The sequence below is a fragment of the Nothobranchius furzeri genome, chromosome 4 (genome assembly GCF_043380555.1).
Source record: "Nothobranchius furzeri strain GRZ-AD chromosome 4, NfurGRZ-RIMD1, whole genome shotgun sequence".
In the NCBI taxonomy this organism is placed as follows: domain Eukaryota; kingdom Metazoa; phylum Chordata; class Actinopteri; order Cyprinodontiformes; family Nothobranchiidae; genus Nothobranchius; species Nothobranchius furzeri.
The window spans coordinates 10143013-10160760 of record NC_091744.1 but is presented as its reverse complement, the minus strand read 5'-3'; the positions used below and the strand labels follow the sequence as shown (position 1 = coordinate 10160760).

Genomic DNA, 17748 nt, shown 5'->3' with positions numbered 1-17748 from the left:
CTCACCGGCTGTGATCATTAGTACAGTTGCTTCTTCACAAAATAAAACAAACACCCCATCTCCGTCCCTGTGTGTGTGTGTGTGTGTGTGTGTGTGTGTGTGTGTGTGTGTGTGTGTGTGTGTGTGTGTGTGTGTGTGTGTGTGTGTGTGTGTGTGTGTGTGTGTGTGTGTACACTGCTGGAGATGACTGTCAGCAGGCGGTGCCTCTGAGAAAGAGGGAGAGCACTATCCCACCCACCCACACACACACACACACACACACACACACACACACACACACACACATGCACACCCCCCCCCCCCCACACACACACACACACACACACACACACACACACACAGCAAACTCTCCACAGGAAACTTTGAGCCATAATGCGAAGGCACCTCAGAGCAGACGGGTGCATTGCTCAAACCAAGTGGGATACGGCGCAGCTTTGATAGTGCGTTAATTACTCATGTGATGTGATACAGATGTCTGGGGGCTTCAGCTGAAAGTTTGCCTGACGCTTTCCAAGGGGGCCCGGCAGACATTTTAGAAGCGGTAGGTGAAAACCAAACGTATTTATTATTTATGGACAGATCAGTTTGTGTGCTGTCACAGATCCCAGCAGTGTCATGCTGACGCCAAACTGTGATGCTACTTGAAGGGCTGGCTGCTAAATAGTTTTCTGTGTACTCGGTGACAGCAGGGACTTTGAACAGGAAGAACTCTGGGCTATAACACTTGCCTGCTATGTGACATGATGAAACGGGCTTCAGTGTCAATCTGATTTCTTGAAACTTTAACGAGTTATTGTGAAAGATTTTCTGGGCTGAATACGCTCTGATTTTGTCCAGAAAATAAGATCATTTTGAGTGTGGAGGGGGGAAATCTAGACTGCAATGTCATGTCTTCTAATGTGAATTTTTGTCTTCATCTGTTTTCTTCAAATGACTGCTTAGTGGAATTAACCCCCGGTGCTCTTTTCATATGACCACATGTTTTAAGCTTTTAAAATTAGAAACAGAACAAGAATACAGAGCAGGGGAACTCAAACTGGGCACATCCACGTGAAAGACTTGTTTCCACAACAACAAAACAAGAGATGAAAAGAAAGATCTCACAGTATAGTTATGACATTATTGACTCAAAGACATAAACACCTCTTTTTGTAGAAATGAGAAAGAGCAGAAGAGGTTCCCAACATGCTTTGCTAATGCCTCGTCCTCTGATTATAACCAGTGTCGGCATTTCCCATCTGTGCCCCTTTGGTAGATGCTTTTTGATGTCTGTAAGACCTTCAACGTCTTCGCAGCTCCTGAGCGGGATTGTTAGGCTACTAAACTTTCTGGAGGCTGACTTTGTTTAATAGAATTTGATTGGTACTCGTATAAGAGTAGAGAAAATAAAATCCAAAGTATGGAAGCCCATTACTGCTACAACAAAGAAAAAAATTATCATAATTATGAGTTTAAAAGTAATTTCCAAGAGATGTAAAGTCATAATCATAATTATGACTTTGTATCTCATAATTATCAGTTTGAATTTCATCATAATGACTTCTTAACTCAATTAAGATTTAATGTGGGAGATTTTCTTTCTTATACGTGGTAAATGGCCTGTGTTTGTAAAGTGCCTTCTTTAGGTTCTACAACCCCCCACGGTGCTTCATGAAACAATCAGTCATTCACCCATTCACACACTGGTGATGATGAGCTACGATGTTGCCACAGAAGCCCCAGGGCACAAGGACGGAGGTGAAGCTTGCCATACACAGGCGCCACCGGTCCCTCTGGCCTCCAGAAGGGCAAGGCGGGTTAAGTGTCTTGCCCAAGAACACAACAAAGTGGGTGGGAGCTGGGATCGAACCTACAACCTTCTGATTGCTGGACAACCCACTCTACCTCCTGAGCTACTGCTGTCCCATGTGGCAGGAATGTGCTTCCATACAAAAGCATTTTGTGTATTGTAAGATTTACTGGGCTGACCGAAGGTTTAAGGCAGGTGTGATAAAAACTGTAACAAAGATTACTTTAAAAACGTGGAAGTGTTAATTAAACTTTTTTAGGTACACTTGCAGACAATTTTTAAAGGAACTGGGCTGGTGGGTTGTTCCAAACGTCTTTGAGAACTAACCACAGATCTTCTCTCAGCTCCACTTTATTAAGTCCAACAGGGACTGGACTGGTACTCTGAAGTTGCAAGTCCAAAATTCTGGCCACAGACAGTGGTGGGGGTCCAGTGGTGGGGGTCTGAGTGACATTACATACACCCCGTATATGGTCATTTTAGCATAAGAAAATTACTTAAAAATATAAAATAGCTGCAAAGTATGGCTTTAACAGCTCTGGCTGTATGTGTGGTGTCATTTTGCATTTTGAAAAAAAAAATGTTTAAAAATTAACGATCATTTATATTTCTGAAAGCGTTCTTTGCTTGCAGCATTTTGTCACACCTTCCTAAAACATTTTCACAATGCTGTATCTAATCTTATTTATTTATTTTTTATTCTCTCCTCAGTGACAAATCGGGAGACTCTTTCAATAAAAGGAATCAATGGGCTTAATACACTCAGAAATGGCCACTACAACTTTTACGTTTCTGATGCTAATGGCCTGTTTGGCAGTCAGAGGAATGGGCCAGATGAACGAAGTGAGAGCTGAGCACTTAATAACCCACTCCACACTGCAGCCTCGGGACTTTTACAGCACCATCAGCCCAGCTGGAGGACCCGGTGTGCCTCTACAGGCCCAAGAAACCAGAGCTCTGGGATCTAGAGCTGCCAATCAGACTAGGAAGGTGCCCCCAGCATGCTACAAAAGTCTCACCATCAGCAGATACTTTAAGTACATCAACGCCACCATCTCCGTCATAGTCTTTGTAGTCGGCCTGGTTGGGAACGCCACCCTCCTGAGGATCATATTCAAGAACAAATGCATGTGGAATGGGCCCAACGCCCTCATCGCCAGCTTAGCTCTGGGTGACCTCATATACATTTTCATCGTTATACCTATCAACCTATACAAGGTATGGTCTTCAATCCACTTGTTTATTTTTAGTCTGAAGCCCTTATTCCTGATCTCAGTGTCGACATGACAAAGAGCAGTCGCAGCGGAGGAGACCCGTACAGATAAAGTGGAATATCACAGACAGGAAAAGGGAGGGAGGGGGGTGGGGGGGTGGGGTGTAAAAAGATGGGAAAGTGTAATCATCCAGACGGCATTATCTCTCTCATGCTGTCTGATTAGTGATGAGAGGAGCTGGGAAATAGCAGACTTAAATAAACACAAGAGTCAGGCTGCAGTCACACATGCCACCAGCCTTACATTGACCAGAGTTATTAATCATTTTATTTCTGCTTCATTTGATTTTATTTGTAAAATTGCAAATGTATTGATAAATGATTGTAGGGAGTTTTCTTTTGTTTTGTTTCTAAAAGGAATTCATAAGTACATTTCTGTGTAAAAGTTGTAAATAAGTACTATCCAAGTCATTTGGATAAAGAATGAAGGCCAAAACTATACACTTTAGGAGATCGGTGTAATTTTAACATGGCAACAATTCATTTAGTTTTTCCCGTTATCACATCAGTCACGTTGGAATTAACCCTCTCAAAACAAAAGCAAACATAAAGAATAGAAAAAGAAAAAAGTAAGCCCCCCCCCCCCCCCTTTCTCAGTGGCCTAGTGGTAGAGTGTCCGCCCTGAGACTGGGAGATCAGGGGTTCGATTCCTGATCAGGTCATACAAAAGACTTTGAAAAAATGGGACCCAATGCCTCCCTGCTTGACACTCAGCATTAAGGGGTTGGATTGGGGGGTTAAACCTCCAAATGGTTCCCGAGCGCGGCTGTGTCTGCAGCTCACCCCTCCCCCAGGGGATGGGTCAAATGCGGAGAACAAATTTCGCACACACACTTGTGTGTGACAGCTAATGGGAATTTAACTTTAACTTTAAAGTAACAAAAAGGTCAATTAAACTACTGTGTTAAACTTGTTAAAATTCCTGCTCTGTGCAAAAAGCAACTCTCAGTTTGTCTCATGCATTTCAGATGTGGATCTGCAATCCGATTATTGCATATTTAAAACCATCTCAGCCTAGCTTGAGAGCGACAGATGATTTGAGTTTAGCGTGACTCGTAATCCACTTGTGTTTTAAAGCTTCAACCCATTTCTGTGGTTGACTTGCTGACTAGCTTCTGCCCTGGCCTAACCATGCAAGTAAATACTGTTGTGCCTTGTGCAATAAAAAAGAGCGATGACAAAAATCAAAGATCAGTCATTGTGATCTATGCAGCCACAATAAAGGATGTTGTTTTGCAAAGGAAAAATTGAGAAGGCCACCTGGTTGAAATTAACTGGGGTCTCTGAGGGCACGGAGACTTTGTAGTCTGAGCAGCACATGTGCAAGGAGGAAACAAGACTCTTCTCGGGGAAACAGACTGCGCACAAACAAAGAACGAGCCCTGTCCACATGCTAACCCCCCCTGCCTCCTCTTCCTTGAGGCAAGGATGCTGTTTACAAAATTATCAAATTTTTTATCAAGATGGCCTTGATTTCTTTTTATAACAAAGGCCATCAGAGGAGATTGTGAAACATAACGTTTTCCAGTGATGGCAGAATCCACTTGTAGCTGGAGTTGTCGTCATTGTACGGAGATTGGTTTTATTTGCCAGAGGATGAGAAGTTTTACACACAGACACACAAAAAACAAAAAGTTTCACCAGTTTTGTGGTCGACGTGCTTCTTTTCAAAGGTCATTAGCGTGATCGGTCATAAAAAGAACATTCCAAGGAGGCTCATAGCTCAAGAAGTAAAGATGTGGAGGGGCTTCGTTACAAGCTGAAAATCTATCAGAGAGGCAAACTATTCAGAAGTTTCATCATCTACTGGATGTGAAAAAAGAGATCAGAAAACGATCCCAGTCACATCAAAAAGTAATGATAACTCATAAATGTTAAAAAAACACAGTCATTATTGAACTTTGCAGCAACATTTGCTGCCATACAAATGTAGTTTTTATCAGGGCTTACAGCAGGATCAATTAACATGACTCACTGACAACAGATGGGTATCAAAATAAAACTGCAGCAGTCACAGTTGCCGAGAACTCCGTAGACAATATGTACAGAAAATCCAAAACCCTAAATCAGGAGTGCAGAGATGCTTCCGGATTTTACCATCTGCTGTTAGCAAACAGCGAAGTCCTTCGTGAGACAAAGCAACATTTAGCGCGATGCTGTGAATGTTCTAAAAAGTATGATATAATTCATTTGAGTAAAACTGTTTAGCTGACAAATATCTATCTTTCCACCAGCTGCTAGCATCCAGCTTCCCGTTTGCTGACAGTTCGTTCGGTTGGTGTCTTTGCAAGCTTGTTCCTTTCCTGCAGAAGGCTTCTGTCGGCATTACGGTCCTCAACCTGTGTGCCCTCAGCGTGGACAGGTCAGTGCTCTCAAACTCCTGACTTAGTCACACCAAGAGTTCTGGTGGGTTTAAAGTGTGTTCTTAAAGCTGCAATAGCAAATCTACAGAACAAGCTAGCTTTAAACACAAATCTCATCCCTCCTGTTGGGTATCATCCCTGGGCCATGTTCGCCGGAACCGGAAACCCGCATTGCTAGAGGAAATGAGAGAGCACTAAACACCAGTTGCCCTTTTTAGATCTAAATTTCTTTTGCTTTCTTGAAATGGTGTTTTTCTTTTTGGGATTCTGGTAGTTTGTCCTAAAGTTGGAGTGGTAGTAGCCGGTTTCTTCTTCCCTGATTTTACTGAGCGGAGAACCTCTCACACCAGCGGTGTTTTGTTGCTAAAAATGCGAGTGTGTAATGAATGGAGGACCCAGGGAAGTGAGGCGGTTCAGTGAGACAGACAACAGGATGGTCTACTAGGTTCTTCCGGACCGAGCCGTGTTATTGTTCAAAGTTTTTAGACAAATGCGAGAGAACCACTTTATTCTTTTTTTTTTATCTCCACAAGTATTTATAGCTGTAAGTTGGACTATTGCTAAGAGGCATGAAAAATGTTTTAAGCTAGTTTGTTCTGTATATTTACTATTACAGCTTTAAGCAAAGGTTTTACAAAGTGTAGCAAATAATTTAGAGGTATATTTTGTATGTGTGTATGGTATCTCATTCCATTTATATGTCGATGATTGCCAGCTGTATTTGTCACTGGAAAGATGTGATGGTCACTCTGGTCAAAAGCTCTTATATGTTTAGCAGAGCTCAAAGTATGGATGACTGAAAGCTTTCCATGTATAAATGACAATAAGACGGAGGTAGTATGGTTTGGGCCTAACCATGTTAAAAATGGTTGTCAATCAAAGGGTCAAGAGTCATTATTTAATATGTTGTCGTTAGCATAGCAAAGGAAATGGAAGAGTGACAATTTGCTAGCCTAGTGAACTAGACCAAATTCTTGCTTTGCAAAGAATGGTCTAGGCATGCTCCATTGGAACCTCAGCAGCTCCTACCAGGACTCTGGCTAGCCAATCACAGCTCTCTAGAGGGGTTTCAAACACATAAAGAGCTGTGATTGGTCCATAATGGTGGGCCAATCATAGTGCTCCATCTGCTTAGTGAACAAATCACAGAGCTTTATCCGCTTTGTGGGCCAATCAGGGCACTCTATATGCCTGGTGGGTGGGATGATGCAACAGAGTGAAACAAGAGTATGTCACATTCATTGTCCAGTGGAATGCAGAGATCATTTGAAAGACAACGGTAGAACCCGCCCCACAACCGAGAGCCGTCAATGGAGCATGGCCAGACTAAATAATACATTTATTTAGTCTGGCTTGCCAGGCTAACAATTTGCTGCAATTGATGATATTTATGTTTATGAAAAAACAAGAACTACATGGAGAAACCATGTAAGGTGAAGCTGATAGCAGTGTAAAAGTTTATCGCCCACTGTTGCATGAACTGATCTGAAATATCTGACTGAATTTTTGGTTCAAACACTTTGATCTTGACTGTTTTTGTCAAGCCTTTAGCTCCTCCATCTTGGTGTGTATACACTCTGTTTCTCTGAACAAAGGCTTTTTAAACAACTCTCAACAATTTCAGAAATTTTATTATTTTAAGACTTTATTCATTGAATTATAATGGACTGCTTTTGCACAATAATGACTGGATAACATCAAATAGGTAACACTTTTATGCCAAGAAATAATGTTAAATTTAAATAAGATGCAAACAGTCATTCGTAAAATTTTTCTGCAAAATTTCTATGCAAAAATTCTCCTGGTGACCCAAGCCAAGGTAATCATCACTCTATCAACTCAAGTAGCTTTTAACCAATTAAATGACGATTATCTTATCACCTGACACCATTGAGCCGTCACTCGATCAAGTGATGATTGCTTTGGCTTGGGTCACCAGAGGTTCAGCTCATTTGAAGCTGAATTTTCGCAGCTAAAATTCTGCATTTGAATTTTTCAAGGTGAACATTTTGCTGGTGTCATATAAGTTAAAAAAGTAATACGTAATTTTACCAAATAAAACTTCAATGCCCAAAAAAAGTCATATTCTGGTGAGACTGTATTTCTTCGACAGGTACAGTCATTGTCACTGCAAACAGGGATTTTCCTCCATTTTTTCATTTTGTTGCTTTAGATTTTAAAAGATAATAAATGAACCATACATTTTATTTGTGATGTTGATAATATTTGCTGTCCAGAAGCCTGACATGCCAGTAAATGAATCTGAATGGTATCTTAAAAGAAATTCCTTAATGAATAAAAGATGGTTCTGAAACATTTCAGTTAATGCACCATGAAGCCTTAGAGAAAAAGACTGACTGCTCTAAACGGATGCCAAGGTTCAAGTAGTCGGACCATTTTAATGACCTCCATTATGAGAACGCACCAGTCTGTGGTGTTATCTGACAGACTGTCGTGTACACGAGTACACAATCTCTATTGGTTTTCTGGAAACAACATGACATCTCCATCTTTCTATGTATTAAAAACCATTCCATTCCCTTTTGTCTTTTTGATCCTGTATGAAAAAAAGATGGATACGTTTTCACTTAGTAAAATATAAATGCCGCCATGATGTTCAACAGAGAAATTCAAATGTATCATAAAAAATATATTCTTTTTATAAAATCTTGATGCTCGATTTTACTAAAACATTTCGACAAGTGGTTTCCATTAGTGAAACAAACAGTGAGTGTGTGTGTGTGTGTGTGTGTGTGTGTGTGTGTGTGTGTGTGTGTGTGTGTGTGTGTGTGTGTGTGTGTGTGTGTGTGTGTGTGTGGTTGGAGGCTCCACAAAAATATAAATATTAGATATTGAAACTAAACAATTGATCCTCTCTCTGCATTAATTGTTAACATTTTGATGGTCTGCTGACTGAGCACTTTGTTGCCTGTGGTGTGCTGCCAGGCACACAGACACTTTCTAATTACTGATGAAACAGTGAATGAAAGCAGCCGAGTTTTAGCAAGGCTGGTTTTCATTTAGAAAATGTGACACCATTAACTGAACATATAAAATTAAAGTTACTGCATTGTATTAGAGGTATTTTTACCAAAGCATTTCAATGTACATGTGAGAACCCTTATGTATTCTTTCTGTTTAGTAACTCTTCTTGTTGTTTATCTAACCTGTGAACCTTACTGCACCACAGGTACCGGGCTGTGGCATCCTGGAACAGAGTACAGGGAGTGGGCATTCCTCTCTTCACCCTCATCGAGATCATACTTATCTGGGTCTTGTCACTCATCCTGGCAGTTCCTGAGGCTATTGGTTTCGATATAGTCCCTGTCAACCACAGCAACTTCAAAAGCACCTGCATGCTTTCCCCAAAGACACCAGCCATGGAGGTAATCCATTATGATCGTAGGAATAAGTCCAGTAAGGCACCCAGGGCCCGACATCATACATAGACTGCTACCTTTCTGCACCCCGTTAAGTTGCCACCTCAATGATAAACCAGCAAGGCTTTGCTACACAAGTTGGCTGCATGTTCAAAAGTCATCACTCTGCAAAATTATCAATGACCACGCTGGTTCTTCTGGTATAGTACAAGTAGAGTTTCAGAAGTCATGCCCACCCATTCAACACAGGCTGCTTTAAAGGTAATGCAGATGTTCTTTCTGATTTTCAGGAAACACCCACTCTCTCTGCGTTCTAAAAAATGTGCACGCACACCATTCTACAGTGCCCACTCTGTTTACAAGTAGCTGCCGGCCTGGCACTCGCAACTTCTAGCAGTAATCTGATTTCTCCAAATAGCATGCTAAACTTTAGCTTACCTGTCCAGCAGAAAACTGTAGGAGCCCAACTTTTGCTTTCACCACATGCCATCATTGAAAAGAGTCTTCTAAAAAAACTTCTGGTTTATTTACCACTTCAAATGCCTTTCTCTTCTTGTTGTAGACTCAGACACTTTTTTGTGTGACTCTCAGCCATTTTCAAAAGAACTCAGAGAGAACAGAGAGGTAGAACAAATATAAACAGAGGGCGCATGTACATGATGTGAAAATTAACCCGCGAGTGAAGAGCAAGCACGTACAATGGCCTTGCGTAACGGCTTCACCAGAATGATTGACAGTTAGCGAAACAATGGTTTAGATGATCCACCCGGAAGAAAAGAATGTCTGCATTACCTTTAAGCTGAGAAGCTCTGATATCCAGGAGGGACTCCGAGTCGAGCTGTTGCTCGTCCTGCAGCAGTTCTCTCTAACACGTTACAGCTGGTTCTAATCTATATTTTCCTCATTTGTGATGTCACAACAGGGGACTTTTGGAAACAATTTGTTTGAGGCACTTAATTCCTAAACCAAACACTGACAGGAAACAGATGGACAGATTTTTATTTTAGTTCGTAGTGGGTAAAGAGGCAGTAGAGACCCTCATGGCAGCACAAAAACATGCAAATGGTGAGTTTTGCATAATATTTCTCCTTAAAGAGCAAGTCACCCCCTACCAGAGTCTAACTCCACTCCTACTTCATGTTTGAAAAATGCAACAAATGCCGTTGCCTAGCAGACCGAGAAGGCGGAGCCGCTAACAAATACACACGCACACAGGTTCATGACAGCATTGTGACGTCATAATGTACCAGTTTACATCATAGCATACCTCTTAGCCAATAGCGGTGGCAGTTTTAAATTAAAATACAGTGCAGAGTTTTTACCGGACAACGGCACAACACTGCCAGTTTTAAGCAGAATATTTAAATTTTAACTAAGAAGCACTGAAGTGCCAAATTATTGACTAAACGTGTCTGCAGCACAATTAGACACTCGTTTATTTAGTTTATCAGAAAAAAAAGTTGATTTGGGGGTGACTTGCTCTTTAAACAAAGTTATGGCGAGTGGTTCCACTAAAAGCTATACATTGTTTTGTTAAAAGTGCATTGCTACTCGTATTTGGGCAACTTGTTTTAGAAAAAACAGGTGACATCACTTGGTTAAATTCAACATTTTATTTTTTACAGTGCAGCTCAGCTCAATATATCCATCTCAAGTGCACATGTTCTTTAATTGAATTTGGAGAGTATTTTTAATGGACATGCTAGTACACACATTAGTGTAATCACAATCAACTACAGCATGTCCCGCTTGTTCACTAAATAATTAAAAAGAGGAGGTAATAAAATACAGTTATAGGTTGAGGAAACTGCAAGGAAGCTCAGAAATTCACAAAGGAGTCCTCAATAAATGTTTTTACTCAGTCAATATTTTGAGCGAAGTATCACTTTCACAACTAAATCGAGTCAAGACTCTCACTCTCAGAGATTGTAGCCTTTCCTCATCCTTGAAGCACATAACTGATTGCAGGCCAAGTGCAATAACCGAGGGCTGTAGGGCCTCAAACTGAGCCACGTGCTGTTCCAAATATCAACCTGATATCAGTACAGTGCTGGGGTCTCATTTATCAAACATTGCGTAGAATCCTTACTAAAACCGTACTTAAGCTCAGCAAAAAATATGTACTGACGCCAAGTAGGTTTGTGATTATCAAACATGGAGTACGCACAGCTGCACGCAATGTCCGTTTCATAAATTGGAGACTAAAGAGAATGTTTCTCAGCTGCATTTTAGTCACATCCTGCCCTCACCACGCCCACTCACTGTCATAAATAGTCAATGCAAAGTGCCTTGTGGATCTCATGCATATACATAAGCCGGCTGTTGCAGCGCTCCGCCAATGACATGGCGACCGTAGATCAAGGCAGATCAAGGAAGCGCAATTTCACAGAAGCAGAAATTGAGGTACTTGTGGGTGAGGTGGAGAAATGAAGTACTTTTGCAAAACAAATAAGAGAAAATCCACGGAGTGGCACAGCGTTGCTGAAGCCGTCAATGCTGTGAATTCTCCAGAGAGATCTGTGGCTGATATAAAAAAAAAATTGTCCAATCGGGATTCAATTCCCAGACTCCCAGGTAAAAGTCATGCATGCTAACCTGTCAGACAAACAGAGATCTCCTCTGTACAAGTAGCCAGGGCGCATAATTAATCGGGTCACAGTGACAGAACGTCACAGACGCATGACATTCTGTCTCAATCTGTCCCCCTGCTGATATTCTGCATTCAGTATTCTGCGCTTCAGGCTGTGTGTGTGTGCGCACGTGTGTGTGTGAGTGTGCGTGCATGTGTGTGTACGCGCGCGTGTGTGTACAAGTGGGGGGTGTTGTTCTGTGTGAAAATGAAGCGGTACAAGTGATAATGCTGCAGGATTTCATAATTTTATCCTTCTCAGCAGCAGCACTGCAGGTGCTCTCCATGTCCAAAATGTGCGTAAGCCAGGTCCTTAGGCCTAGTCCACACGTAGACGGGTTTTTTTTTTAAAAACGAATATCCGTCCCTCCAAAAACTTGCATCCACACCACCTCGTTTTAAAAAGAAACTCTGTCCACACGTACCCGGATAAATACGTTGTTAAGCACATGCCAGACCTGTAGGCGGCAGTACTTCCCCCGTTCTTAACCTCGTCCTTCGTCTGTGGTCTTCCGCAAGGAGCAGTAATTCCGCTTGCAAAAACAAACAAGCAAAAAGCGCTTGGACAATTGATAATGCGAGCGCAGCTCTGAGGGCATCCATGCTGTCGGCTAGTGTAAACACAGGTCGCATACGTGATGTCAGCATTTTTTTGTCGCGGAAAGTGACGCTGCGGACCTTAAAACTCTGGTTTTGTCTGTCCGCACGCAGACACCCAAAATGGAGAAAACGCAGATCTTCACTTTGGCCGGAGTTTTTAAAAAGATCCGTTTTCGTGTGAAAAAACTCCGTTTTCGTGTGGATGACAGGCCAAAACATAGAAAAATATCTACGTTTTGGCAGATCCCCGGCTACGTGTGGACAGGGCCTTAGTCAACTTAAAGTTGCGCGCATTTTTCCAATAAGTTTTCTTTCATAAATCCCAAAGTTTGCGTGGAAAGTTGCTTATGCGGTTTTCCGACCCCATTTTGTACGTAAGCAAGCTTGATAAATGAGGCCCCTGGGCCTTAAGGGGGAAAAACACCTCTAAACTGAATTATTTCAATGCATCTTTTAGTTGTTTCATTGTTTTCAGAACGAAAATGAACTAAAAGACCCGAAGGAATTGTGCAATAAGATTTTTATGGGTTTGTAAACAGGGTATGTCTTACCTCCTTAGAACCACAGGCTCATTACATAGAGAATAAGGTTGTTTTCACACAGACTTTTCTGGTACTGGAAAAGAACTGCTGTCGGGTCGAGGGAGAGGGGGTGGAACAGACTTGATCATAAAATTTCTAATTGCAACAAGTCGAGTCCCTTTCCAGTCAGCTCATGGGTCGCAGGAAGAAGGAAAAAAGAAATGTAAGTCAACGTGGCTGAAAGAGCTATTGTCTAATCCACTTTGCCTTACGTCCTGGATCGCATGTATGTTGTACTTATAGTTAAATTAAAGGTAGTGATGTGTGTTTCGACCGTGCCTGAAGAAGATGGGTGTAACTAAGGCTCCCTATATCACAGCTTCTACATCACAGCAACACCAGGAAGATGAGTTAGATGCAAAGAGAAACTTTAGGTGCAGCAAATGTGTGATGGAGGTTAAATGTAACCAATTACAATCCTGGGCTTTCCTCCTTCTAGACCTACAAGGAGGCAAAAGACTGGTGGCTGTTTGGGTTCTACTTCTGCATGCCAGTGATTTGCACGGCCGTCTTCTACACTCTGATGACCCTGGAGATGCTCAACCACAGGAAAGGCAGTCTTCGCATTGCACTCAGCGAACACCTTAAACAGGTTAGACAATACCTCAAAACCTCAACTTGATATTCGCTTTGTTGTTGTTTTTTATCCTTTCCTAATTTTGTAAGTTTGTTTTTTGTGAGACAGTCTTTTTTGTGTCTTTGCAGAGAAGGGAGGTGGCCAAAGCTGTCTTCTCCCTTGTGTTGATCTTTGCCCTCTGCTGGTTCCCACTGCACCTCAGTAGGATATTAAAGATGATGCTGTACCATGAGAGTGATAAAGAGCGCTGTGACCTACTCAAGTGAGTTTTGGCTGGAGCTACCTTAAAGGTCAACATCTCTGAAAAAACACAGAATATTCTGATTCTAAAAAAAAAATACACCTAAAAGTCCAGTTCACTGAAAACCCATTTTTTAAATTGTTATTTCTGATTATATTCGGTCACTCTGGGTTTTTCATGCAGGCTGAACATGAAACTAGTCTCCTAAACCTATCTCCTGCATTAGCTTCTGATCGAAAATACACAATCAAACTCTAGGATTTGGAAATCCTGACTGATCTACATCTCACTGTCACTTAACATTCATGGACCCACCCATCTTGATCTGCAACGGGAACGGCTGCTGATGGCTTAGCATCCAGGAAACAGCAGAGAACATCTTGGCTAGTTAAAGCTAATGGTTAGCATTAGCAACTTCACAGCACAGCAGAACTCCTCCAGGATTGGGTTATTTGTAGAGATGAAACATCAACGTAGCAAAGCAAACAGTCAGTGACAGAGTTGTGTTGCTATTAGCCAATCAGAGGCAAGATGTCTGAGTATCAGGAAGTTAGACTAAATCATGTCGTCTGAAGCTACTTTCTCCCCCAGTTGACTTGTACTTCCTGAAACTGGTGCATCTGAGCGTTCTCCCCTCCCAACCTACAAGGCATTCATTCCAACTAGAGGCCACTGCAAATGTACTGATTAAACGAGTGAACCACATCTTTAACGTGCAAGTCACTCCAACCCACCCAGACACCAGAGTCTTACTCCACCCACATTTCCTGTGTGAATTATGCACCAAAAGGAGGCACTGCTCGGCAGACCAACAGGGCGGCGCTGCGGCACATTTTACTTGTCCTGTGTACAACATACCCACTTAAAATGTGGTCAGGCTCAGGCTTAGAAACAAGGAGAGGATCTCCATAACTCAGAGAGAGATCGGAGTAGAGATGATGTGGTTCAGGCACCTAATTAGGATGCCTTGTCTTCCTCTCATCATAGGGTTTGATTCTGGGCATTCTAGGGCAGATCCAAAACCTTTATAGATTTTATATCCTTAGTGTCCTGGAAATACATTGGGTTCACTTGAAGGAGCGGGAGATGTTCGATAAGGAAAGGGATGTCTTGGCCTTTCTGTTGATTCTCCAGTAACAACAAGAAATAACTCGACACTCAAATAACCTATCGGCTGCTGTTTTTAAGTGCATTCAAGTTCTGCATCCCACAGATTTGCTTGGGGAGGGCAATACATGCTTAAAGACCAACGCCCTGTTTACATACTGGTTGAAATGGACAGGATGCTGATAGGTAATCACAACATTATCGGACAACATCATGACAGCTTCTCTTCTTGTCACCTTCATTTGTCGTACTCAGGTTTAGCTACTGTCACTTTAAGACCACACATTCCTAATTGGCCACTTGGTCACAGATGTTTACGTTTAGGTGCTTGGCAGATGTTTTTATCCAAAGCAGCTAGTACAGAGGTGAGTCAGAGAGGTGGCTGAAGCCCAAGGACACAATAGTGGAATGACTGAGGAACCATCACTACAACGACCATTTCTACCTCCTAAACCTCTTCCACCCCAAAAACAAAATTTTATGGATCCTGCCTCTACAATAGCTCAAATTCTCTAAGTCCAATAAAAATTTTTTTGTGGCTTTCAGCAATAATTGGCAACAGATGGTGGTTCAATACACTCATTTGATTAAAACAAATTAATGAAATTATTCATTAAAACGCCCAAAAAATAAAAATCTTTTCTGAAACATGTTTGTCGTGTGAAAACTGGTCTTTCTGCTCTTCTGTGATTTAGATTTTGTCTTTAAGCGTGTTTTTTTTTCTGCTTTCAGCTTGATGCTGGTCATGAATCACCTCGGCGTCAACCTGGCAACCATCAACTCGTGCGTTAATCCCATCATATTGTACTTTGTCAGCAAGAGGTTCAAAAACTGCTTCAAGGTATTTCATATTTCATTGAACGCACAGTGACTTTTACCTTGTGACCTCCCCACCCCCACAGACAGACAGGCTAAATCTGGATTTCGTGTGTGTGTGTGTGTGTGTGTGTGTGTGTGTGTGTGTGTGTGTGTGTGTGTGTGTGTGTGTGTTTCGGCATCCCATGAGCAACAAGTAAAAACACCCATGGTGATATATGTAGTCACTTAACAGGCTGAGGTCACACAATACAAATATCTGTCGGGGTGGGGGTGGGGGGAGATAAGCCATGTCTCGACTTTACAAGTCAGAGGCTAGCTCCACCTAAGGAACGACACGGCGGTGAACACTGACATGTTAAAGCGTTCCTTCTCTTCCCATGTTCTTCTAGTCCTGTCTGTGCTGCTGGTGCTACTCTGACAACCAGCTGAACAGCATTGGACCCATGAATGGAACCAGCATCCAGTGTAAAAGTCCAGAGCCCAACAACCTCCAGACTACCCACTGCATCAGGAAATACAGCAAATGACCGCTGCACACTTCACTCTTTTTACAACACAGAACTGCACTCGCCTGAAATAATGTATATTAAACGTACTTGTATGAGACTTTCTGTGTGACGCTGTCGCAGCACGTGTCTGGAAACACATGAGGAACTGGAACAAAGGGAACAAACCGTGGAGTGAGTTTCCTGAGCCTCTCAGCGGGCTGAGCTTCCTGAGAAAAGGCCTCTTCTGTTCCCACACCCACAAACGGTGACCCTGTGGCCTGAGAGAAGAAATGGGGTCAGCAGGATGAGGAAGAGGAGGAGGACTCTTTTAAGGGATGCAGCTGAACTCTATTAATGTCCATCAGAAGCTGAGCATGGTTTCCTGGATGGGAAGGATGAGGAAAAGGCTGACTGTTCTCCATCATTAGGAGCGATGAGAGCGGTGTGCTGAACCCAGACGTTAAAACGGACTCATTAAAGCTGAAATCCCAAAGAAGCACGTTACAGACTCAAGAAACAACCTACGGTTGGGACTAAAGTACTGCTGTGTGTTGGATTGTACTCTTTAGATAGATGGAAACCTAAGTGGGTTTCCATGAAAAGGTTAAGAACATTTAGTATTTTAGCTTCATGAACAACTTCAGTTTGGATGAATAAAAATTTATTCTGAGCAAATTGATGAGCTAACAGCTAGTCACAGTGGAGGTTGGTGAATCTATATTGGTCATTAGCCGTTAGCTTGTCAGGCAGCAAGAGTAAACCAAGTCATTGCCTTAGTACAACTAAATTAGGACTTTTTAAATGCATGTATACACAAGAGGTGGACCAATGTTGGTTTTTCTATTGATGATACAGATGTCCATATGTAGGAGACAAGGTTAGCCAGTGTTAGCCAGTGTACTACTCAGTTATAATGGGCTAATTTTCATGGCCACTATCTAGACATGTTCCATCTTATTCTCATGCTAAAATGTCACTAATAACATTAGCTGATGCTCAACATTTCTGAAGCTGAGTCAGTTTTTGAACTCTAAATGATGCTGTTAAATCTGTGTTTAAGTCAGACACCTAAATAAAGTTCATTTAGAGTATTTATTATGCAGATGTTTTTAGTGAGCGTAAAAATACATTTAAATGAAATTCTGCAACAGCGCCGGGCTGCCCGAGGATGTGCCCGACTTTAAATCGGCTTTACTAAGGATATTTATTAGCCAATGTATAAAAACTGTAAATATTGGCCGGATATATCGGTCTACTCCTAGTGTACACCTTAGTCCAGGGGAAGTTGAAACAAACAGGACTAATCCTAATCAAGCTAAGGCACCAGCTAATGCAGTAAAAATAAAATCCCAACTTAGCCAAGCTGTGACCAGCCTGGGCTCCCTCCCACCAGGAACCGGTCTTCTGATATTATCATCGCCACAGGACTGCGTGCATCTGACGTGGTGAAGCGTTCTTGTCATCCATTCCTTTAACCATCGTGCAGATCCTGCCTTTACTCTGTCTGCTTCACTCCAGCCAGCATTTGTTAATTGTTTGTGTGTTGCCACCTAGCATCGCAGAGTCAAACATCCTTCATTCAATAACTCAATTTTCTACTGTGCATGTGAACTAGAATGAAGGCTTCCAATCTGGTGAAGGTTTTCGCTCAATTATTGGGGTAGTTCGATTTAGATGTGTGTGTAACTACAGAGTGTGATTTGAACTACTCTATTTCTCCAGGCTGAGGTTGTTCAAAAAAAATCATATTTTTTTTTCTCTGAAAACCATTTCAGATGTTTCAGCTAAACTAAAAGTTTTTCTAAAGTTGCAGGTTAGATGTCTGAAACTAAAAACAAACCCAACATTTACCACCAATTAAATTGTTTTTTTCCACAACACTGTGAATGTCACCATGCATA

The 17748-nt window shown here is 41.9% G+C and overlaps 1 protein-coding gene across 1 annotated transcript; it reads left to right on the top strand.

Annotated features, from left to right (window-relative positions):
* Positions 1 to 379: 379 nt before the first annotated feature.
* ednraa (endothelin receptor type Aa) lies at positions 380 to 16513 on the top strand. Its single transcript, XM_015963784.3, has 8 exons — positions 380 to 541; positions 2501 to 3007; positions 5297 to 5424; positions 8616 to 8811; positions 13055 to 13207; positions 13321 to 13454; positions 15273 to 15381; positions 15749 to 16513. The coding sequence occupies exons 2-8, from the start codon at positions 2537 to 2539 to the stop codon at positions 15884 to 15886; spliced, it is 1329 nt and encodes a 442-aa protein (XP_015819270.1). The 5' UTR covers positions 380 to 541; positions 2501 to 2536; the 3' UTR covers positions 15887 to 16513.
* Positions 16514 to 17748: the final 1235 nt, after the last annotated feature.